General features: G+C 39.9%; 1 protein-coding gene across 1 annotated transcript; it reads left to right on the top strand.

The window, feature by feature from the left end:
- Positions 1-708: 708 nt before the first annotated feature.
- On the top strand, positions 709-25455 carry cracr2aa (calcium release activated channel regulator 2Aa). Its single transcript, XM_020639753.3, has 18 exons — positions 709-842; positions 5245-5621; positions 10012-10123; positions 10200-10389; positions 11868-12014; positions 12356-12446; positions 12575-12670; positions 15169-15356; positions 15590-15661; positions 16407-16452; positions 16622-16710; positions 16796-17111; positions 18062-18194; positions 20524-20605; positions 20987-21101; positions 21237-21338; positions 21648-21724; positions 22811-25455. The coding sequence occupies exons 2-18, from the start codon at positions 5433-5435 to the stop codon at positions 22896-22898; spliced, it is 2133 nt and encodes a 710-aa protein (XP_020495409.1). The 5' UTR covers positions 709-842; positions 5245-5432; the 3' UTR covers positions 22899-25455.
- Positions 25456-25463: the final 8 nt, after the last annotated feature.

Raw genomic sequence — 25463 nt, 5'->3', positions numbered from 1 at the left:
TAGCACTAAGTGCACATACAAAATGTAATGCATCTTTGTGAAAGCAGAATTGTTGCTGCCATGTGAAAATACTTGAGGATTATTTTTACACATTTAGTTTAGTTTAGTTTATTTGCACATTTTTGAAAGAAGTATCAAACAGCAAAAAATATAAATAAAAATAAAACACATGTGCAGGTGACGGTGAGGTAGGAACCCATGAGGGCTTATCTGAAAACCTCACTTTAAGAGATTAAACAAAGTTGAAAGAAAATAATAATAACAAAGTAAAAATATTTACTATGATAAAAATATTTTACCCAATTGAAAAAATTACAAACAAACATTGAAAATGTTTTATTTTGATTTGATTTTACCCTAAAATAAGCATAAATCTCACTTCATGACTATGGTTTTAATTTGAGTTTATTTGTGTACATACCCTACATCAATGGGTAAAATATGCACATTTTTAATAAATGCCCTAAAGTCCGCCAATGAGCAACCACCCGGCATCAGTGAAAAGTCGGTTTTAAATGACCCCAGGCTTTGTTCAAATAATTACTTTAATTGTATTTCCATTGTGTTAATGAGGTGAAAAATAGTTGTAACACACGAAAATAAAAAGAAAGAAACGGGGTGCTCTTGTTTACTTCCTGCATGTGCACTTCCTGGTTACCGTTGCTATGGTTACGCACGATGACGTTCCCTCCCACAAAAGTTTGCCCCGTCAGTGTTCAACTACATTCCTGCACTCACACAGTTCAAGACTTCCTAAACAGTTTCGACATATGAAAAGAAGAAAGCCGACACAGAAGAAGTCAATGAACTCCTCCAACCTGGACTTCACATTTCATTTACAGGTAGGTCTCTGACTTTTATCCCCTTAAAGTCCGCTAACTGCACCTGTAGCGTTTATTTCACCTGACCGACCTGTCTGCTCATTAACTGCTGCTGTTAGCTTCACGGTAACCACCAGCTGTCTGCGAGGTGTTCACTTCACAGCTCTTTAAAACTGAAGTTACTTTAGTTAAAGTGAGAGGTTTACTCACGCACTAGGTGTCAAAGAGGGTTTGTCTACAGGAAGTTTGACAATAAAAGAAGTGTGCCCATTGTGAAGGAAATGAACACGTGTGTTCACGACCTCACCACAATCATCGCTTCTTTACGTAATATTGTTTTTGTTCATGTATTAAAATCATCGCTTCTCTTTACTCGACATGTAACTGTTCATTTATTCAGTGGCTCCTACCTCTTTGCTGCTGCAGGAGGCTGATGTGTCACTGCGAGTGTTTGTGGTTATGGTCATAACCTCTGCGCAGGAAGTAGAGTCAAATTAAAACTTTGAACATATTTTTAAACGTGTATTCAAAGACGGGGAGGGGGGCCTCTTGTAGTTGTGTTCCTCATAAACTCTCCAAGGTGAAATCAGTGACTTCAACAGCCTGGAGCCTTTTTTAGAGAGATCAGAAAACATGATGTCTATATTTTCTTCCAGTTTTAAAGATCTTACTTTAAGATGTAAGAAAACGAAAACCAGAAGCAGATGGCAGCGTGCTACAAAGCTTACACTGTGTCTCTTCAATAGCCCAGAGTCTTTTGACATCTAGAGACTTAGGGATGTAAAGATGTACTTAACTCACGATATGATGATGTGTTTAATGTATCATTGTATCACTTTTTAGCAGTTTTCCAATTTAACAAAGAAATTAGATTGAAATCAATTTATTCATAAATATGATTATTTCATTTCAATTCTCTCAAAATTCTAAATATCCCTTTTTTCTTATTTTTCTTTATAGATGTAGGTAACACTTTTGTAATTTAGAAGTAATTTCTACACAACTTCTAAATTAAGAAAATATACTTATAACTATGAAGAAAAAGTATGTATTAGTAACTATAGTTACGAGTACTATACTGTATACTTTTTCTTTATAAAAAGTGACACCAGTAAGTGCTTTGGCTGACATTGAAAAAGAGAATCCAAAACCAGATAGCCCCCTCTGGTTTAAAAAAGAAAATTAGGGGGTGCCGCTACCCGATTGGTTTGTGAATGCCTCTTGTACGGAGACTGTAGACCCGCAAGTGGGCAGCCCGGGTTTGAATCCAACCTGTGGCTCCTTTCCTGCATGTTATTCCCCAATCTCTCTGTCCCTGATATCCAATTCTATATGTCTGATGTACGTCGCTTTGGATAAAAGCATCTGCTAAGTAAATTGTAGAATTGTAGAATTATATGTGACTGTCCTATCACTCGGCATAAGAGTCCCCAAAAAACATTCACATTCTTCTTTAATAGTAATTTGTTACACTTCATATCGTTATCCCATTACAGTGTTATTATATGTTTTTCATATTGTGCAGGCCAACTTTAAACACAGCTTTTGATTGAGCTTGAACATTATGTGCATGCAGCCGGTCGTGAGTGCTGAAGCTCTGACAGCTGCTACATGTCCAACACTGAAGCTGATAAGGGAACTGTATGCAAAGCAGTTAGCTCAAGTAAATTCACTCCCTTAACTTTTAATTGATTGTAATTTATTGACTAAGTTTGAGCAATAAGTGTGAAATCATCATGTGCCAGATGTGTTTAAACTTCACATTCATGTGTCACACTGGCCACCTGTCTGAACGCACTCACCAAGCTTCAACAGAGGAGTCATAAACCTGTCTATGGCTTGTGGCCAACAGGACGGTCTGTGTAGATAAGACAGTATATTATGTATTATCTTGTGCCTGGAGACAAAAACACGACATCACTCTTTCCCAATACAAATTCATCTTAGTTCCTTTTCTTACTTCCTCTCTCATGCTTCAGCTTCGACTGTTACTCACTGTGGTTTGTGACTTTACTCGTGAGGTTTGTCATGCTTGTATTGTGTTGCACAATGTTTAGACTTGAAGCATGACACATTCCAAAAAAAATTGAGATTTCAGAGCGTAGTAGAAATGTTAGATTAATTGTTTTTATTCAAAACCCTTTGCTGATCATATATGGACAGGCTTATATCACCACATGAATGTCAGTGGTGGCAGGAGTGGCAGTGTCCCTCGTGGCCCAGACCATCACTGTATCCGAAGATGTTGTGTCACAGAACCTGATGATGCAAGGACAGGGCGAGTACCCGACGTACTTTAAGGCCAAACCCCCTTGGGGGGGCTTGCAGCGAGTACACATCGTCTGACTTTCAGGCTAACCGGGATAAAACTGTCCAGATATTTTCAGCTGATGGCTTCAGAGGATTTAAAGAGGCCATATTCTGCCCTTTTTGGGGTTCATATATCATCTATGTACCTACTTTTGTACGTTCACAATAGCTAAAGTCTGAAAAAAGTGTCTGTTTTCATGTACTGCTCCTCCTTGCTCCCTCTACACTCTGAGTCCGTCAGCTACGCTCTGTTGAGCCCACACTGTTAGACCCCACGTGGACCAAGTCTGCTCTGATTGGTCTGCCGATCCGCTCTGTCGTTATTGGTCAGTTGCTCAGCACGCTTCTTGGAAATTTCAACATGAGCTGCAGGGCTTGCCACAACGAGCCAATGGGCTTAGATCAGTGATCTCACACTGACAATGACGCCGCACTGACACAATTTTATCGAGGGGGGCTAGAACCGAGCGTTACATGCAGCTAATGCTACAGCTAACAGGAGGAGGTAGGAGAAGCCGCATTTCCACGGACTTTGAATTTTTGCACATAGATGTGCCTAAACATGCACAGGACACACTAAAGGGCATATAAAACCAGAAAAAAGCATAATATGGGCCCTTTAAGCACAGAGGCTACATGGCATCGCTGCTCACGTAAATCGAAAACAGTGCCCCCTAGTGGCCATTTTATCACTATTATTATGGAGAGCAGCTGTCCTCTTCTGTGCCCTTATTCTGCAGGCTCTGGCAGGACCAAGTGCAGCAGCAACAGCCTCTTTGAGTAAAAAAGAGGCTGTGCGTGTTATGTCAGACTCTGTTTTGGCCGCTGACCTTCTACCTGCCTACATGCATATCTGTGTTTCCTGTCTGTCTTATACCAGTACAGCATGTCTAGATTTACACACACACACACACACACACACACACACACACACACACACACACACACACACACACACACACACACACACACACACACACACACACACACACACACACACACACACACACACACACACACACACACACACACACAGCCTGATGTTCTAGGCAGTCTTCCAAACCAGTGCACATATAGTGAAGTATGCATGAAACCATCCTCCGAGTGAGTTACATCAGTCAATATTTCCAGGCAGACATCACCCTCCTCATCGTCACACAACTTTCTGTCAGTTTCGCGATCAGTTGTCAGATAAAATTAGTCTCTGAAGGAGGAGTAAGCAGCAGGTGTGGGTATGCAGCACACAGTATCACCGTTTACTACTTTATTTAATCAGAGTGATAGTTTGTGTAAGAGAAGAATAATAAACATTCAGAACTACAAATGAAAACAAAACACTCTTTGTATTAAGAGGAAATTAGAGACTTAAAAAATACACTGTTTATTGAATTACAACTGTTTAATGTTTTTTTTAATTTTTTTTATCTCTTCTCAACAGTTTAAACTGTAGTCATATGAAAGGTCCTGTATGAATAAAGTTGAGTTCAGTCAGTTGCATCGTAACTAGATATGCACTGATCTACTTTTTTTCTGTTCTGATCCGATTCCTGTACCGATACTGATTCTGATATTTTTACATCATATCCAATAATGTTATTGTTGTTGTTGGTAGTATGAGTAAGGGTACACAAAGCTGTCGTAAACCTGGAAGTGCATTGCATTGTGCTGGCTTCACATAAAACAGGAAGCAGCAACAGCTGTCAGGTTTTTCAAATTAAATCTTTCAAAATGAAGTGTAAGAGTTGTACTTTTGATCAAGGAGCTGTTCCCTTTCCTCTTAGCATCATCATGGAGACTAATTGAGGACACTTACAGTTCAGTCTGAACGTCTTCAAAGTGAGACAGTGCAAGCTGAGAATGAAAAATAAATTATAACAAGTCTCTTAATTCTTCATCATGCATGTGTAATTGAGATTTAAGCACTAAAGATGGTAACATTTATTTTGTTCTTTCCATTCATGAGGTCAAAACACATATACCTTTTCTAGAGTGTTCGTTCAGTGACATGTTGAAGCAGGACCTACTTTTTGAATAATATTTTTTACTTGTTTAATGTTGCAAAGGGCTGTTCATGTTCAAACTGAAGACTCTCTCCTCTCTGCCTCTCTCCTAGGTTTCATCGACTTATTAAAGAGCTGGTTGCTAAGAGATGACAATCGGCGACATGTGTGAGAGCCTCTGATGTCGAGCAGCGTGGAGCTCCCACTCCTCCAGGATCTCTTTCCTCCACACCTCTCTGTGCACCTGGCTCATGTGAAGGACGCTTGAAAACGCTCTCAGATCAACAGACTCACAAATACCATGGCGGCTTTTGCTTCTGCGTGTGGTACCGCCACGACCACCGCGGTGGCCCCGGCTGCATGGGAAAGGCATGGGAAGGACGAGGAGGAGGAGGATGTGGGACAAAGTACAGTTGTGGAGAAAACCCATGAGTTCTTCCAGATGTGTGACATCGAGAATAAGGGCTTCATCACCCGACGGGACATGCAGGTGAGTTTGCTGAGATTTCAAATCAGAACAAAACGAAGCACTGCTACATGAAAGTTACTGAATAAAAGAACTTCAGTGATTTAATGTTGGAAAATGTTACATTTAAGGGCCTGATAATTATTGAAACACACTGTGACTCACTTTAACTGCTTTCAGGGACTTCTTATAGACAAAGTATCTTCACTGATAGGAACAATTTTGTCCCCACTTCCATATTGTCACCTTTTCTAGAGATGAAAACCCCCTCATTGAAACTGAATGAGTACATTACAGAGGGACAGTCTGCAGGCTCCTTAATGAGTCTCGGCAGGACATGGATAGAACATGTGCACCGTATTCAACAGGGCATAAAAGAGACTGAGTCACAGAGAGCCCTGCAGAAGCTTTGTCATGTAACTCCTCCACTCGCATTATTGTGCAGATTCACTCGGCCCTCGGATGTTGGTCCCAGCCGCGGCTAATCCTTTGATGAAGCACTTGTAGGCTCTCGCACGCAGCATAAATACACTTTGATCTGCTGTTTATGATAATGGATTGGAAATTAGACAGCGAGAAGGACAGAGGTCCATTCTTTGAGGTCTCTTTTTTTTTAAAACAGACCATCTGTGCTGAAGATGTCCATCTGTACCTGAAAGCAGCACCTGATAGTGTAAATAATTAGTGTGACACTTTCCAGACATCTCTCAACTGTTATCAAACCACTGGCTTCGCTTACATCAAATTTTTACTCACAACATTTCACTCTATCCTTACAGTTGAAGTGTGAGTTTGACACCATGACCACAAACACGCTGGCTTTACAGTTCTTCTGTTTGCTGACATGAGGGATATGTTGAGCCCAGATAACACTCTTTACAAGAACAGCTGATTCACAGGAGCCGTCCCTCCCCTGGATTGTCTGGGCAGCCTCCGTCAACATTTGCAGCCTTGTAAACATTGCATAAAAAACACAAGCTGCCAACAGAGGTGTGGCTGTGTTGTTTTTTTTTGTCAATGGTCTGGCAGCTTCTGTCATGGTCAGACGGTTTTCTTTGGAGGAACTCACTGTCATGTCCTTTTTGTATAAACTCTTTTTTTCCTCTTCTTGCAACAAACAATGTAAGCGTACATAAACATTAACCCTAAAGCTCTTGAGGAGTTTTTAGCTAGTTATGAAGCAGGCTGAAAATAACACTACAGCCTCTATATGACCTACAAAATCCAACGACACCATCAGCAGGATGATTGATTATTTTCAATATCGTTTTTTAAAATCTGCTTCAGTGTCTGTGTCTCAGGTCATAGTACGACTGAATAGACTACTACGCACAACCAAAACTGACAATTTATGTGCTGACACTGTGCGTCCGGTTGACGAGAATGACTTGATATCTCAAACTGTACGAGTTAATAAGGACAGAGTAGAAATCAAATATGTATTTAAGTTGTTTCATATGCACGGTTCAAATACACCGTCAGAAATTCTCTAATCTCTAAGTTTTCTTCTGGATGTTACTTGGGCGGGGAACCAGATTGTGGTCTGTTTCCTAACAATGTTGTTACAAACAATGACAATTGAGAACAAAATATACTCTCAATATCTAGGCACACATAAAGATTACTTAGCCTTGCTTACAATTCTACAATTCACTTATCCAAAGTGACGTACATCAGAGAACAAGTACAACACAAGCAAGGATCTAGAAAAGAGGAAACAATGTCAGTTAGTGCAAACGATCAGCTTTGAGTCCAATTGGACACACAGGTCCTGACAGGCATTGCACAGAGGCAAAGCACAACATTGACGGCAGTTCAGTATAATCAGTTCTAATCAGTATAGAAAACATCTTAAAAGTCACAATATGTATCGTATCGTGGCCTCTCTATCATGATACGTATCGTGGGGTTGTGAGAAATACTCAGCCCTAGTAGTTGGGGACGTTAGAGCAATATAACATTGAAAGGCGCTCAGAGAAGATAACATCACTACATTCAGAATTTAATATTCTCTGTGATAGTTGTGAATGGTTTGTTTTAGTCATTTTAATGTTTCTTTTTCCATTAGTCATGACGCTTTTCATGTCATGCTTGAAGCACTTTGAATCGCCTTGTTGCTGAAATGTGTTATCGAAAAATAAACCTGCCTTGAACTTAAGAAACAGTTTTCAAAGGAGTACAACACACCAGAAATAGATGAGAAAAGGAACCATGGACACCTCAAGGCCATGATCAAGATAATGATCAGCTATATGTTTTGAACCTTTAATATCCATATGGAAAGGCTCCATGTATTCACAAGCTGGATTTGGGCCTGTAACATGAAAAAAGAAAGTTGGTTGTTATCAGAGTGCACCACTTAACCCTCAGGCATCAGTTTAATTTACTACCCTCTCTAGTCACTAAGGACAAAAATGTCCATGCCAAAAAACTGCAATAAAAATAGAACAGATTGATATTTTTTTCAACTTTTTTCTACATACATCTCTTAAACAATTTCAACCCTGCTCATAACTATCAAACGTTCAATCATTTTTAGGAATTTAACCCTTTAAATGCCAGTTTGATTACTTGATGTCACTGTTGTTATTTAAGAAAAAAACACAAAAAATGTGTTTGGTGGCTGGGGGATTTTTTTCAAATAAGTTTTGGATATGTCAACGATTATCCAAAATATTGACTTTGATTCATTGTTAGTTTTTGTAGCATCAGATTTAAAATGTAGTTCCCTGTTTGAGTAATTATCAGGAATTTAACCCTTTAAATGCCAGTTTGATTACATGATTCTAATTTTTGTGTTTTTTTTTCATAATAAACAACAGTGACATTAAGTAATCAAACTGGCATTTAAAAGGTTAAATTCCTAAAAATGATTGAATGTTTGGTAGTTTTGAGCAGGGCTGAAGTTGTTTAAGAGATGTATGCAGAAAAAAGTAGAAAAAATATGAATCTGTTCTATTTTTATAGCAGTTTTTTGTCCTTAGTGACTAAAGAGGGTAGTTAATTTGTTTCCAAGTGTTCTATTGATCTATTAAAAAAATGTGCATTCCAAAAGTTGTCAAGAGAGAGTCTTTCTTAAAAAAAAATGGTGCCATATGCACTAACACAGACAAAATTATGGCCAGATGAAAAGGTAAAATTTGACCAAATGGACAAAAGTGTCCATAGTGATGCATGAGGGTTAAGGCCTCCAGCCACCACTAATGTGCTGCAAAGCCCCAATTGATGAAAGTGTCTCCTCCTCTACAAATAACCATCACTCTTCTCCTGTTATTTTAATTTCCGAGGGTGCTTGAAATAATCTTTTAAGGGCTCCTGAAAATCAAACATGAACAAACATCTGTGCCAGTAAAGCTGCACAGAGTACAAACATTAAAGAGTGCAGCAGCAGTGGGAAGACCCCAGCTGTTCATGTGTTTAACTCTGTGAGTGTGAAGCACTGTGTGGCCGACGATGAGGATGGGTGTCTGACACATTTTCAGTGTTACACCAGGTTTACAAAGTCTGTCTTCATTACTGTTTATAAATGTTAGAATTAAGGAACTTTATAGAAATGAAAGCCACCGGACCCTGACTTGTGTGTATAATGTCAACATTGATCTTTTATTGAGATCATACATTCTTACATTAAACTTCAAGAAGTCTTCTTGTTTCTTGTTGTAAATCCACTCTGATGCTGTATTTGATCATGCCTATAAACCCCTCTATATCAGCCCTGCTCAGAACAGGCTGTTTCTGTGTCTGTAGCTTTAAATGTAAATGAGCTCTGTCTGACCACGCCCCCTCTCTGGAAGGGCTTGATTGGCATGGTCTTTCTCACTCCATGCCTTATTGTTTACAGTGAGCAGGCAGACTCAGAGGGCAGAACAAACACCTAGCTGTGGGAGTGTCACCCACCTGGGGGAGGGGTTACTGTCCTTTGTGATGTCATGAAGGGAAAATCTCCAAACGGCCTGTTTGAGCACACATTTTCTGAAAAGTGGAGCAGGCAGAAGATGGAGAGGATGGACTTTTCTCATCATTGGGGGGTTTATAGACAGACTAGGGACACATATGAGTGTTAAAGAAACATGGTGTGGTGTGTTTTACATAATCATACTGTTAACTTAATATTGTTCTCACACTTAGATTTCCTGTTCCTGCATACAGATCTTTATGTTCAGAAAGACTGCGGTGACCATGCCTAAGAGTTCTGGGTGAAGTGTTAAAATAAGAATGACAAAGGGCTTATTTAGCATGTGACTGACATCCTGTGTTATGAGGGCTAATTGAGTCTATTTCTGACTACTTAATATGTTTGTGTCATTGTACTGTCTATGACCCTCAGCAGCAGTTGTTATAGCTACTGTTGAGTTAATGGCCTTGAGTCTTTGTTCTTGCCAGTAGCAGCTGTGTTTTGTGTTTTTTTTAATAGAGGCTGAACAGCGGACTCCCTCTCAGTGCGGAAGAACTGGAGAAGGTGTTTGATACTCTCGATTCTGATGGCAATGGATTCCTCACCCTCAACGAGTTCTCCTCCGGCTTCAGTACGTTTTCAGTCCGTTAAAACAGTACAGTGAGCGCAGCCTCACGTTCTGATTGTGCACTTCTTTATTCTTCCAGGTGAATTTTTATTCGGCCAGAAGGTTGCTGTAGATGAAGACATGGGGGAGAAAAACCCAGGTAAAAGTCCCACAGAGGTCCTGTACCAGAGCCAGTGGGAGGAGAGTCCGGCAAGAGGAGACGAAGATGAAGAGGAGAAACACTTTAGCATGCTGATGGAGAACCTCGGAGCCAACAGTGTCTTTGAAGAGTGAGTTCTAAATGTGTGTTTGCTTCTGATGCCAGGAAAGTTAGGTGTACTTTTCCCACTTTGTCAACACCTACATGAAGTCTTACACACCGTGGAACCTTTCAGTGACCTAGCCTGAGACTCTAATCAGCTGTGCAAACGAAATTAGACTTTCCACTCAAGCAGAGCTGTTCCTGTGTTTTCTCTCTGAACAATCTCTGCCGTCTCTCTTGTTTGTGGGCTGCTGAAAGGTGAAGTGTGTTTGATAGAAAATGTTTTAACGTTAAGTTTCAATACCAACACTCACACTTTAAAGGAAGAACGTGCAACATTTTACACATAAATACAGCAGTAATTAAGTATATCCTGTGTAAATGTCACTCTCTCTTTTACATTTTTTTTCAAATATGCAGTAAACTTTAATTTTTTTGTCCTCCATGCATGCAAGCAATCAGAAATAAGACCTTAATATGCATATTTATTAGGGACAAACGTGGATAAAGCAACCAGCCATACTTACTGAATTAACAGTATCAATTGGAGTTCCCCAGGGCTCAATCGTTGGGCCTTTTTTAAAGTTACAATTTTGCAGATTGAACTTGCAGATTAGTGAATACAGCAGGGATTAAGTCTATATGACCCACTGATAAGTGCACATGCAGCAAACTTTGCAGAGGGGTTGGAGGTGTGCTGCTGGAGGAGAGCGAAGGATTCAGTATGGAGGAGGTGTGGCCAAACAGCAGTTTGTTTTGGTTTAATGCTGGTGTTTAAGGGCCACATCTACTGGATACAAAAGGTGAAGCTTTCTTTAATTCTCCAAAAGAGTCTTGTTTATCGTCTGTGCAGTGGTGTCTCTATAGTAACTGTAGCTGAGGACTGTTTGGACATTTCTCTGACAGACAGAAAGACATCTGATGACAGGATCTAATGATGCATGACTAGACTCACCTTTAACAAACAACTCCAGCTCAATAAAAGGGAACAGTGGTGGAGGCGGAGGCCAGATTTACACATCCTATTGGCCTCTGTCCATCAGGGTGACGTTTCACATCCGATCAGTCTGTGCAGCACTGACACATATTGATGTCGACCTGAGAGGAAGAACTTGTAACTGTTGAAAACTCTAACAAGGATTTGTAAGGACTTTATAAAAGCTTGCAGCCACGTAACATTGTTTCTAGTGTGCACATAATAAAGACATATCTGTCATCCCAGCAGATATAAATTAGTATTTAAAGACTTTGATCACTCTGTTTTGAGTGTCCTGTGCATGTGTTGCAGACTTTAAAACCTTAAACTTCTGATTGCTTTGGTTCTATGGATTTATCAAAGGAAAGAACATCATGTCCTCCTGAAGCCACCTTGGACTGTAAACAATCAAATCGATCAGACAGAGTTCCTATAAATGGCAATCTCTTGAATAAGAAAAGTAAATCCCTCCCATGAACCTCTGGACCATAAGTGTCCTTAAACACCTTGACTTCTCTCTGTCCCATCAGTCCTGCTGAGGTGCGCAGTTTGTGGGCTCAGCTGCGGCGGGATGAACCTCACCTTTTAACCAACTTTGAGGACTTCCTGGCCAGAGTGACATCACAGATCATAGAGGCCAACCGGGAGAAGAGAGAGATGGAGAGCGCCCTGAAAAGGTCTGGGGGAGACATCTTTTTACTTGATTTTAAGTCAAAGTAGATTTTGCATAAATTATGAGGGTTTTTTTTAATGCTCTGAGGCCTCAAATTAGGAGAATCTGACCGATCATTATATATATATATATATATATATATATTTATATATATATATGTCCTCACTGTGCTTCTTCTTTAAAGACGCTGTTTGTATGTAGTAGATGAATGTATCTGAATAATACATTCAGCTGCAGTTCCTTACAGCATACAGTATGAATGGGCACCGTAATGTTACTTAACGGAAAGCATCAGCATGCTTATTGTAAGTAATGAACTGTAAACAAAAGATTTCCTCCATACAGGAGAGCAGCTACACACGATGATGAGATCCAACGGCTTTACGAAGAAATGGAGCAACAAATCAAAAATGAAAAGGACAGGATTGTGCTGCAGGTACACACATGTCAGTGAAGACAAACATGGTTTTTAATTCTTCTTGGTAATTTGATCAAACACTGTTGATCTTTGTCCAGCTGATCACCTTTCATATGTTGTCCCCGTCTTTGGTTCCTGCGTTAAAGGACTATGAGCGCTTTCTGTCTCGCAGTCAAGATCTGGAGCTGCAGCTGTCCCGTAAGGAGAAGGAGCTGGATCACCTCTTTCAGAAACAGAGGAGGGTGAGTGAAAGGATTTCACAGTTCTGTGTCCAGAGTCCTGCAAAAACATGTCCTCACTTGTTCAGGCGCCAATCAGTAACAAAAGAACAACTTGATGAGATCATTACACAGAAGAAGCATTAAACGCAGAGTAGGTATTTTCCACCACCAAGGGGCGCTCAATCAAAACAAAAACAAAAGAAGACATTGGCTGTATCCGAATTACCAAGTACCTACTCAATCTGTCAGTAGGCAGTAGGCAGTACGTACTATCTGTGCTGCATACTGTTTAGTACCTACTATTCAGTAGGCGCGCACAATAGGCAGATATTTGTTCCTACTTCATCTGATTCATTCAGTATGGAAGTGACGTCATTTACGTTACCCGAACCGGCCGCATTCACCCATTTTTTGGGGGGTTTTTGTTTAGTTTTATTCAAGAAGAGTAATGCGCATATACAGTCAGGTAAACAAAAAACAATATCACAATGTAAATCAAGTAAAAGACAGATTAAATAACTAAATAACATACAGTAGCCTCCATAAAGGAAAGTACAAATGAAAGACAGAAATATACAGAATATAAAGTAAAATAAACCAATAAAGACATATTTAAATAGTGAAATCATTATTTAAATAGAGGGAGAATGGTTTTATAATAATGCAGACATTTGTTATATTTTCTGTTGTTAATTTAAAGTAGTGATTTCAGTCGGGACTTTAACTCTAGATTAAAAATTGATTCAATTAATCCATGCTCGTTTGTTTTGATTTGGAGGCACACGTGACGTGAAGATTTACGTTTAATTTCGCACAGCATTGTGGGTGGTAAAATCCAATTCATTTCCTGAAAGCACGCATCCGATCCATACTGCATAAAACCCGGAAGTTAGTATTCATACTGAAATGTTCAGTATACTGAGGTGGACCCAAAAAATGCATACTGAATGACCACGAGAGTTCAGTATACTGAACCTCCCTACTGAAAAGTACTGCCTACTGAACTGTGGCTATTCGGAAAGGGCCATTGAGTCTGTCAGGGAATCATGGGAGTTCTATCTGCTACTCCACCCCCGAGAGCTCCACGGTGACCGTAGTCAAGACAACCAGGCGAAACTGACCTGAGAACGAGATTATGTTTACCGACAAGCTAATGTAGCCGAGTTTAATTTACATTACGTGTTTTATCACAGCATCAGTACGGCAGCTTTCAGTAGCAGCTCCACTGCAGCGGTCTTTGACGTTAACGTCTGGTGTTTCCATGGCAACGATAAACATGGGGGCTCTGTCATGGTGGCCGCCTTGTAAGACATGGGCAGTTAAATTTATAAAATTTGAGATTTTACTGGCTTTGATAACTGTTGGAAATATTAATAATGTAAGTACTCAACAAAAATATATACAACATAGGTTTAATGTGCAAATAATTATCATGAGGGCACAAGTTAATTTGATTGTGAACACAATTTATGAACCTACTTGTTCCCTAAAGATAATTATATTGTGCACAAGATGTTGAGGGTTATGGTTGTGAGCCTGATGGAGTACGGCCTAATGAAGGGAAAGTTTACAGAATGAATGCATGTGATGATGAGAGTTAGAAGAGAACAATAAATACACAAAATTACAAACAGAAGAGAAAAACACTTATTGATAATATAAGCAGAGTGTAAGTAAATTAATACTATTAAATGATTTAAAATCACTAAATTGCATGTTTGAAACTCCATTATTTTGTATTTTAAAAATAAAAGTTGTTTACAACATAGGTTTAGTCCATTTTTGATTAATTTAATATTTTAGTGTAAAAATTCTACAGATTCTACAGAATTCTACACCTTTAAGAATTAAGAATTGTTAATACCTTTTTGAAACCATGTGTTACACAAGTGTACACTGTCTATATAGAGAAAAGAATATAAAATATGAAATAAAAGAAATATATGGATGTCCAAACAAAGTTGTTGCTTGAGCTCCTATGAAAAAGCCGACAGCAGCAGGAGTAACCTCCTTTAACACTCAGTTATACGGAGTCTCTGATTTGTCAGCTTCATTAATACGAGCTAATCAGTACTTCTCCACTGAGCTTCTTCTTCTTCTCCTGCAGCAGCAGCTCGTCTTGTTGTTGTGATTGTGTACTGATGGATGTTAATAGGTTCTGTTTCACCTCCATTTACAGACTGACATTCAAGCTTTAAAGGCTAATTAGTGAACGGAAATTTATTCTGCTCACGCCAACAAGAACTTCTTCTCCTCACAGCTCGGAGCATTTCTAATTAATACATCAGCTGTTTAACAAGTGTCCCGTTCACAGTCAGGCAAGGCTTTAAAAGCATTTCCTGAAGTTGTGCTCAGTATTAATCGCATTAAAGGGATTTATGGAACAAAAGTAGGCCTCTGGGACCCTGAACACATCATAGCCAGTTTGAAAAGTAATGTTTATCACAATATGAAATACTGTATGTTAAATCTCTTCACTGTGATTTCTGTGACTTTTCCGTCTGTCTCTCTGACTCCAGCTGGAGAGTCAGTGTCACGACCTTCACAGTGAACAGCATGTGACCAAGGTGGAGAACGTGAAGCTGAAACAGACCAATGACGAGTTAGCACGGGAGCTGGAGCTCACCAGCCAGGAGCTGATGTTAGCTCAGGACCAGCTGAGTCTGCTGCAGGAGCAGTCCACACAGCTCCATGAGGACAAGGAGATGTGAGTTTGAACAGTATTCAAAACTGATTTATTGCACATTTTTAAGGATATACTCCCGATAATTTTTCAGAAGCTGTTTCTTAAAGAGAGCACACAGGGAGAGAAATGCCTTCACTCTCATACTAAGAACTCATGTTGCTGTTCAGTATTTGGTTAAGTTTAACCACAGCAAATACTTGGCTTTTTAAGTTATAAAGTGTTTGTTTTAATGGATTCATGGTTGTTCTTCACAGGGAAATCTACAGACTGACAGAGGGACTGCAGCGGGAGCGAGCAGGCCTCCTCAACCAGCTGGACCTTTTGAGGTTTGGATCAAGAGAAGAGAAAAACAAACACAAAACAACTACATAATTAATTAACAAGCCTTTAGGGGTTCAAGTTTTATGATGTGAAATCACAGATTCCTCAAGTTCCTTTCTTTTGTCAGCAACTGGAATCATTAATACATTTCTTCATCTAAACACTATTTTTATCTCATTTGGGTAGAAAGAACTTACCACTGGTGTGCAGTTTTTGTCACAAGTAATTGTTTACGGTGAGAAGGCAGACTCAGAGGGCAGAACAAACACCTAGCTGTGGGAGTGTCACCCACCTGGGGGAGGGGTTACTGCCCTTTGTGATGTCATGAAGGGAAAATCTTCAAACGGCCTGTTTGAGCACACATTTTCTGAAAAGTGGAGCAGGCAGAAGATGGACTTTTGTCATCATTGGGGGGTTTGTAGACAGACTAGAGACACATATTAGAGTTAGAGAAACATGGTGAAGAGGATTTTACAGAATATGTGACCTTTTATTAGAACTAGCGAATGCAGATAAAAATGAGCCTTCTGGTTAACGCCTTTACATTTGTCTGAATGTTGATCAACACTGGCTGAACACTGTTCCTTTTCAAATGAGAAAAAATAAATAAAACTGAATTACTCATCAAGCTCTTATTTACAATAATATCTCTGTCCGTGATTCACATCTTTAGAGTGGTTCATCTTAAAGGTTTTATTACAAGACATCTGGTTCTTCATTTTTATGTCTCGTTGTCTTGTTGTTTTTCAGGGAAATGAACAAACATTTACGTGATGAAAAGGACATGTGTTATCAGGTGTGTGCCCTATACTTTATCAAAATTAATTTATGATATATTTTTTAATTTTGCCTGCTCCTGCTTGGTAAAGGATTCAGTCAGGCCAAGTATGACTAGTGCAACATTTACATTAAGCTCTGAAGCTTCACTGATGTCAAAAACCGTCCCATCGTGTTTCATTCTGCAGCAACCAAAGAATTCAAAGCCAACAGCGGGAATGCAGCCGAAGCCTTCAATCAATGCTGTGAAACATTCAAATACAAACATCTTCAAAAGGTAAAGATTCACAGAGCTACACTTAACATGCAAAGTCGATGAAACCTTGTCCAGTAAGGGCCATCATTACATTTCCTCTCTGCAGTGAGGATGAGGAAGAGCTGACCAGGAGCTTAGGGAGACAGATGCTGACCAATGGGTCGTGCAGGACCAGAGGACACCTCCAAAGGATCATCTCCATCGAGGAGGACCACCTCCCGCATTTACTCCAGATGGACTGTCAGGCCCAAAGCCCGCTCCAGGAGTGCAGTGAAGGAGAGGACGCCTCTGGAGAGGATGAGAAAATAGACCTGATGATGAGTGATATCTACCCGGGTGCATCCTCCTTCAAGCATGGAGAGAAAAGTGAAACCCCGATGTCTCCGAGGGGTCAGCCTGTTGGCAAAGAGACCAGCATAAGTGTAAGCAAGCGGATATTGGATAATTTACTTTGAAGGAAACAGGATGGACGAAGACTCGTATAGGAGGGAGACATGTTATTATTGCTCACATATCATTATTTATTACTCTTCTGTAGCCTCCCTGACACAAAAACAGGTCCTCCTAGCGATACATTATTTAAAGAGAGATCCAATGAGCTTGTCTAAATTAGTGTTTTACCAAAATTAACAATGAACAGTTTCAGTGAATTACAATCTGTTTGGTGGATTTGTAGAGCGGTCTGTGTCTGAAAAAAGAGATCACAACGATGATACTCTTTAATAAAATATACACAATTTTTTTTTTTACTGAAGGTAAAGAGGTGAGGGGTCGCTGGTTGTACAGTGGTTTGTGCGTGCGCTCCATGTACAGAGGCTGTAGTCCTCCATGCAGACGGCCCAGGTTCGAGTCTGACTCTCTCTCTCCCTTGTTTCCGACTCTATCCACTATCCTATCTCTCCAATAAAGGCACAAAAAGCCCCCCCCCCCCAAAAAAAAAAAAAATATATATATATATATATATATATATATATATATAAAAAAGGAGGTGAGGAAAGGTGTCAGTAGCTGTTCAGATGTTATGCAAATTCAAACCGGTGCCGCCCACTTGGAGGACTACAGTCTCTGCACTTGTTGAGCACACACCAACCACTAAGCCCCAAGCGCCTTATGTTCTGCTATCAACATTGGGCGGATATTAGGGTTTTAAAAAGAGTCATTGTAGTCCATATGGTGTTAACATAGTAAAGGTTCTTGAGTAGTAGACAATGGGAAGTGTAGACTTCATCCTTCTCCTGTTACAATACACAAACGTTAGCTTTACTCTTCATTCTTGTTATTCTTCTGTAGTTTTAATGAGCTGTACTTGTATTTATGTGTTCAAATGAAGAAAGCAATAAATCTGTGATCATAATGAGATTTCTTTCTGCAGGAGGAGGGAGGTCCGTCACCGCCCGACCGCCTCTTTAAGATTGTCCTGGTGGGGAACTCCAGTGTAGGGAAGACGTCTCTTCTTAGGCGGTTTTGTGACGACAGTTTCCACCCTGGCACCTTGGCCACTGTGGGTATGTGAGACAACTGTAAAGCAAACACACACTTTAGTCCCTGTGAGCTAAGACAGCAACACACCCAGCCCTGTGGTTTACCTCAGGGCTTAAAGTGTTTGCTTACAGAGCACTCAAAGGTAGTTTCTGGTTTTAACAATAAAATGTGAGAATTGTTCCTCAGTGGGACTACAGGCACTAGGCAGCAGTCAAAGTACAGACCATATATGGGCATGTGCGCTGGCCAAGTTTTTGTACTTGATGTTTTTATGAGTCTCTTTAAATAGTTGTCCTTTCAATGAACAGTTTGATTCACAATAATGTCAATTATGAAGTTTCCTGATACTCAGAACAGAAGCGTACAGAGCCGCTGAAGGTTGAGTTTCAGAAATTGTGCAAACAAGTTATTATTCCTTTGAAGACAATATAATTACATTATAGGAAAACGTGTGAGTGAGATGATAACTTGTGCACTCAAGGCAACTGAGTGCACAACATAATGAACTGTGATACACTGCAATTGTGTGTATGTATGTAAGTGTGATGCACACAGATAAAATGCAAATAATTATCACGAGGGCACAAGTTAATTTGATTGTGAACACAATTTATGAACCTACTTGTTCCCTAAAGATAATTAGATTGTGCACAAGATGTTGAGGGTTATGGTTTTGAGCCTGATGGTGTACAGCCTAATGAAGGGAAAGTTTACAGAATAAATGCATGTGATGATGAGAGTTAGAAGAGAACAGTAAATACACAAAATTACAAACAGAAGAGAAAAACAATTATTGATAACATAAAGCAGAGTGTAAGTAAATTAATACTATTAAATGATTAAAAATCACTTTTTAAATTGTATGTTTTAAATCCATTATTTCGTATTTTAGAATTAAAAGTTGTTAGGCTTTTATTTTGAAATTGTGTACTGTTTTAAGCTGAGAGTACTTTACTTGCTGTTTGAATTCAACCCTGCTTTTATTTTGAAATACAGTAAGTGCCCTTCTGGTAGAGTGAAGGTTAGGACATGAAGTTAAGCACTGAAACAGGAAGTGGTTAGGGATCCCAAACTGAGGTCAAACAGCTCAAAGGAACGGTAACAAAGGTCAGTGTGTGATGTCATAAGGTCAATGTGTGATGTCATCAGGTGGATATTACTTTGGACTCGTCAGCTGAGCTGTCTGAGAGTTCGTTAAAGTGAAATGAAACATTCAAAGAAGCAGCAGTGTTCTTCTTTTACATCACTAAGACTACAAGGAGGTCCAAAAAACTTGATGCCTAACAATAATGATTCATAAGTCGTTATACCCTCCTGAAAATATCTAGATGATTTCAGGAGGACTGCTCCGGATATTCTCCCGACCTGGCTGTTTACATATGCTTCTCACAGCTGGGGACTTTCCCTGTCAGACACGAGGGGGGGCGGGGGGACTCCCAATGTAAGACGTGATGTACTAAAATGAAGGGGAAGAAGCAGACTAAGCTACAGAGTCCACTACATGACACTATAATGAAAATATTTGCCTTAATATCAATGCTACTTGTAGTTGAACGGAATCATAATATGAACTAAAGAGTGGAGAAGAACATAGAACTTAATGTAGCCGTTTAATTATGTGCGCGGAGATCGTAGTGGTCGTGTGCAGACACTTGCACCGTGCAGCAGTCACAGGATATAAACATCACTCCCCCCTCTTATTGGCTCGAGCTGAAATATCCAGAGAATATCCTGCTGCGTTCTCACATCAGCTCATTAGGAATTTTCAGTTTGCATTCACACACAGCTCCTCCTGGAAATATCAGGAGTTTTTCAAGATATTTCCATAACTGTTTATAGTTAATAATACTCCATGCAGGGTCACAGGGAACAGCTTCAAATACTTGTCCTCTTTTTAAATTAAGAATAAAGTGAAAAGAAATTCACAAAAGAACTTGTGTAGAAAATAAATCCACTAAAACGTTCTTTAAAGCACATGGCTGTTGTAAGATTTTATGAGGATGTGCTGCACCGAAGAAAAAAGACATAGTCAGACTTCTGTCAAGGTTGTTCTGTGAAGCCTTCAGAAATCATTTTGTCCAGTTATTTTTTTTTTTAAAGGTTTGAAGTTTCACAAAGCACAATTATGTAACATGTTATAGTTTCAGGCTGTCTACGTGAGCTGAGCATATTTTTCCTATCCACACATTCACATTAAAAAAGTGACTTTAGACTCTGATCAGTGTTTAGATTTACACCTTTTCATATATTGACATCTTTGTACATTCATGTGTCCTGGTGCTTGAACACTTTACAATAACTAATGATGAAAATAAAAAGTGCTGAGCAACTTTTTGTTCTCTGTTTCTGCAGGTATAGATTACAGTGTGAAGACGATTACCGTGGATAGCAGCCAGGTGGCGCTGCAGTTGTGGGACACAGCAGGACAGGAGAGGTGAGACATGGAGAGATTTTGATCACATTTATAAAGAGTCTTTGTTGGACCGTTAGACCTCTTGTCTTCTGTCAGAGGTCACCGGGGCCCCTTCTCTATGACGATACTCTGTACGCCATCGTAACGTAAAGTTTCTTAGTTGTGATTTTATTTTGTATTGAGACTTTTTGTCTTTTGACAAAAGCCACACAGGCGTTTAAAAGGACTTGTAACCTGTATGTGAAATTTACCCTCCTCTTCCTCATCCTCCTCCTCCTCGTCCTCGTCCTCGTCCTTCTCCTCCTCCTCCTCGTCCTTGTCCTCTTTCTCTTCCTCTTCCTCCTCCTCCTCCTCCTTATCCTCCTCCTGCTCTTCCTCCTCCTCCTCCTGTTGCTGCTGCAGGTATCGGAGCATCACCAAACAGTTCTTCCGTAAGGCTGACGGTGTGGTCGTGATGTATGACATCACGGCCGAGCAGAGTTTCACGGCTGTCAGACAGTGGCTGACGAGTGTGAAGGTACAGCAGTAACAGTCAAACTTTACTTTAGTAATAAAGACAGTAGAAGGTGAATACGGCTGCTAACTATGTTAGCTGATGTCTCTTAGTTCTAGTTTCTCTGAGTCTGTACTCTTTATTTTTCTTCTTCCACAGGAGAGCGCAGGCGAGGACATTCCCATCATGCTCTTGGCAAACAAAACGGACAAAGAGGGCGAGCGAGAAGTTCAGAGAGGAGTGGGAGAAAGACTAGCCAAGGTGTGCACTGTTTGTCTGCTAGTGTCACGGTTCAGAAAGTAGTTTCTTTTCTTTGTGTTTTGGATTCCTGTCGTCCCTGGTGTATACTGTGGTTTCCATAGTGACCGTGTGAATCAATAGTGTTATATTGAAAAATGTCTCTTTCTTTTTTTTAAGCACAGATTAGAATTGACTTTTCTTCCTCAGCCGTTAGAGATGAAGATGATGATGAAGGCTCAGATTCACAGACTGTTTGTCTGTTGTGTTGAGAATAGCCATCATCATCAGCTTCCTCATTATTATCATCATCATCTCTTACCTTTCTTTCAGGACGGCCAAATTAGTTTCTATGAGTGCAGCGCCTGCTCCGGGCACAATGTGGTGGAGTCCATGGTGCATTTAGCCAGGTAAGTGATATATTGGATTGGATTGGAAAGTCTTTATCGTCTCCGAGGGGCAATTTGGTTAGCAACAGAGGTCCAGAAAGGAAACACACATCCTAAAAACAGCACAAAGACATAATTACATACATATAAAACATAACTACAATGGACATCAAAAAATATCTAAACTTTCTTGTTATTTAAAGGTCACATATTATGCAAAATACGCCTAACCATGTTTATCTAACACTAATGTGTCTCTAGTCCATCTACATACGCCCAATGATGAGAAAATTCCATCCTCCCCATCTTTTGCCTGCTCCACTTTTCAGAAAATGTGTGCTCAAACAGGCCATTTGGAGATTTTCCCTTCATGACATCACAAAGGGCAGTAACTCCTCCCCCAGGTGGGTGACACTCCCACAGCTAGGTGTTTGTTCTGCCCTCTGAGTCTGACTTCTCACAGTAAACAATAGGACATGGAGTGAGAAAGCCGAGCCACCCAAGCCCTTCCAGAGAGGGGGCGTGGTCAGACACAGCTCATTTACATATTTAAAGGTACAGACACAGAAACAGCCTGTTCTGAGCAGGGCTGAAATAGAGGGGTTTATAGGCATGATCAAATACAGGATCAGAGTGGATTTAGAACAAGAAACTACACAGACATGTTTTGAGGAGCTCTGAGACTTATTTAAACTGGTTGATGAGGAGAATATGTGACCTTTAAATGTTCTTTACATCAGTTAGCTTCACAATTTTTGTTTTTATTTTATATGTTTCTAGAGCTTTGAACTGCTTGAACTGTCACCAATCTTCTGGTTGTTGTTGCGTGGTCTATCCACGCTGTAATGCTGTGTACAGTACATCTGCAACACCAGAGTTTGATGTGACTTTATAAATCCACTCCGGTGGATGTTCGGTGCTGTGAGAATGCAGCCAAACAGCATTAAATACACATAAAGATGACAAACAAGCAGGGAGGTTTTATGAAATGTAAAATAAAAAGGCAGAGCACAGCTGAAGCATGAGCACGTTGGATTCTAGTACAAGTTGTTTTTTATTAGCTCAAAGCATGGAGTGAATTTGTCTCTGCATCTTTATTTCTCTCAGAATCCTTAAAGAGCAAGAGGACAGAGAGAAGGAGAAGACAGTGCAGCTGGTCAGCAGCTCTTCAGAGAAGAAGAAATCTTGCTGCTAACAGATAAACAGCAAACAAAACAACACGGAGCAGCACTACCCTTTACAGAGATACACAACGTGAGCACATTTTATTGACTGTCAGCACAACGGCTTCTCACGCAGTCTTCCACCTCGTAGCACTGAGGGCGGACCAACACCAGGGTCAGCACTGTGTGTCGGCTGTTTCTGATGTTTCACTACTGTCAGCTGTTTAAGACACAAGCTATTCACTGTTTGTCATTTTATGAGTATGAAGTAGAATAATAATAATAATGTACAGCTGATCAAATCCAAGTCAAACTGAGGATCTCTGGAATCACACTTTGATATTTTAAAAGTCCAACTGTAGCTTGGTGTTTTTTTTTCACTTACAGAGGAAGAGTCTCTGTCACATGTGAGCTTTTAACTGTTTGTATTCAGATTCAGTGTTATTTTAGCTGTGTAGTTCCATTTTTGAATATGTGCACAATGTAGACACTAAAACATAAACAAATGTCGACTTTAATGAACACCCAAAATGCCTTGCAGTTATCACTTAAAGGTAGAGTTAGTAGAAATGTTTGTTGCAGTTTGTAAACACAACATTCAAACTAGCCCCTCCTCCTCCTGGGCTCATCGCCCCCTGAAGCTCACCCTCCCTGCAGGATGTAGATGTATACGTTTACTGCTTGTACCTACACTGCAAGCTAACTCATGCTAGCACAAGCTAACCGCCAGTGTTTGTCACCTGCCTGTCCAACAGGAAGTAGACCAACTCCACATCCACGGGTAAACACCAACACAAGGTTCACTCTCGTTTTAGAACGAGCTTTATCCACTTGGTGTTTCTCCTCACTGTGATTATATTTTCTCTTTTTTGCCCAAACGTCTGCACCCGTCACATTCCCCCTCCTAAACTCACTTGCTGCACTGTCATTGGCTGGAGGAAACACACCAGCTCCCCGTCCAGAAATGTCCAGAGTCGACCAAAACAAAGCAGAACAGTAAAATCCAGTCAGAGGACAGAGTCTCTGCAGACACAGTCACCACCAGAGTGACCAGAAGGGACGATGGAGCAGCTCTACTTTAGGAGAAGTCTGTATTTTATTTTTTAGGAAAAAGCTACTAACTCTACCTTTTAAAGTTTTGTTGTTTTGAATTTTTGTGATAGAAGATGATTTGATGGCCAGGGCTGAGAGGCGGCGGTGCAGGATCTGGTCTCGGTGTGTTTGTTTCTTCACCGGGTGTAAAAACAAACACCTGTTCTTCTGTTTAGATCACTCACTAACAAATCTTCTGCAAAAGCACCTGAAATGATTTAACTTCAAATGTCGTTTTTCTTGCTGAGATGTTTTATTTAATTGAACTATATTTTACAAGTGTTGGGTTACTTGTTCTTTGTACGTTACATTTGATTTGTAACATTGTAAAATCTGCACCAGTTGTGTTTTTTGGTTTATTTATTGGGGAGGGAAATGTATACAATCTTTATTTTTCACTCTACAGACTCAATGAAGTTTAAAACAGAAAGGATTCATTTCATGTCCTCTAAATCTGTGTCAGTGCCAAGTTTTATTCAAGTGTTTAAAATAAGACATTTTGAGTTAGATAAATTATTAGTGATATGCAGTAATGTGTTTTTGTTATTATTAGGTAGGAAGAAGGACTGTTTTCATTAAGTTTAAGTATAAACCCTCCCCGAACCTTTCCCTTGTGTTGTCATGTCACAACTGCAAATGCAAATGGATTTGGGGTTTGATGTCCTGGACCATCACACAACAGTCCATTTTTTTAAGGGTGATCAAAACTTAAAGGAGCAAATGTAACTCTGAAACCTAGTGTTTAAAATGGGTACTGCGGTCTAAATTCTAAACATCAGAGAGAGCTGTCTCCCCTCGTCCCCTCCTCTCTAGAGTCAATGCTCATGCAGGTTGCCATGTGGTGGACACTGAAGCTTCAGTGTTTAGCCAGCTCTGCATCATATCTGGCAAACCAAGGGGCGTCCAAAACGGCCATGTGGGGATGTCTTAAAACCGTCTACCTTCTCTGGTCCAAACAAATCCAGAGCATTCAGGAGCAGAATCTAAAGTTAGAAGGAGGACATACTGACTGCTGCATTGTTGTCAGAGAAGCCAGCACTTCAACATAGCATGTTTCCTTAATGTCTGATCATATAGTAAGGTCACTTTATCATTTCACTCACTACACATCTTACTGATTGATCCTTTAAATATGATCATCATTAGATTACATAAAATGTAAGTGTGTTGCTGTGAACCCAAACTAAGACTGTATCATATTTGATCACTTTATTTTGTGTAAGATAACCACATTGGGCTCAGAAAGATGCTTGAGTCAGTAAAACTTGGAGCCATCAGATCATTTGTTCCCTAAAGATAAAAGATAAAGATGTTAAAAAGTTCAGATTGAACCCTTTGTGATGTGGAGTTTTGCACTTCACTTTCTGTATGTATCTATGTAAACATGTAAATACTTTAAAATAAAGAAACTTGTTATGTTATTATCATCTATACAGGACTTCACCGTGTCTTCTGTTTCTGGTTCATAGAAATGAAAAAATAAATACTTAAGCATGACCCGAGGA

Source organism: Labrus bergylta, chromosome 7, assembly GCF_963930695.1.
Source record: "Labrus bergylta chromosome 7, fLabBer1.1, whole genome shotgun sequence".
NCBI lineage: Eukaryota > Metazoa > Chordata > Actinopteri > Labriformes > Labridae > Labrus > Labrus bergylta.
Note: the sequence above shows the minus strand (reverse complement) of the source record. Positions and strands in the feature narration are given on the sequence as shown.

What these genes read in the sequence shown, in the direction of transcription:
- cracr2aa (XM_020639753.3), top strand. Translation starts at nt 5,433, where the DNA reads ATGGCGGCTTTTGCTTCTGCGTGTGGTACCGCCACGACCACCGCGGTG. An exon ending in AAAAGGACATGTGTTATCAG is followed by an intron (nt 16,453 to 16,621) that starts GTGTGTGCCCTA and finishes TTCATTCTGCAG; the next exon opens with CAACCAAAGAATTCAAAGCC. An exon ending in AATACAAACATCTTCAAAAG is followed by an intron (nt 16,711 to 16,795) that starts GTAAAGATTCAC and finishes TCCTCTCTGCAG; the next exon opens with TGAGGATGAGGAAGAGCTGA.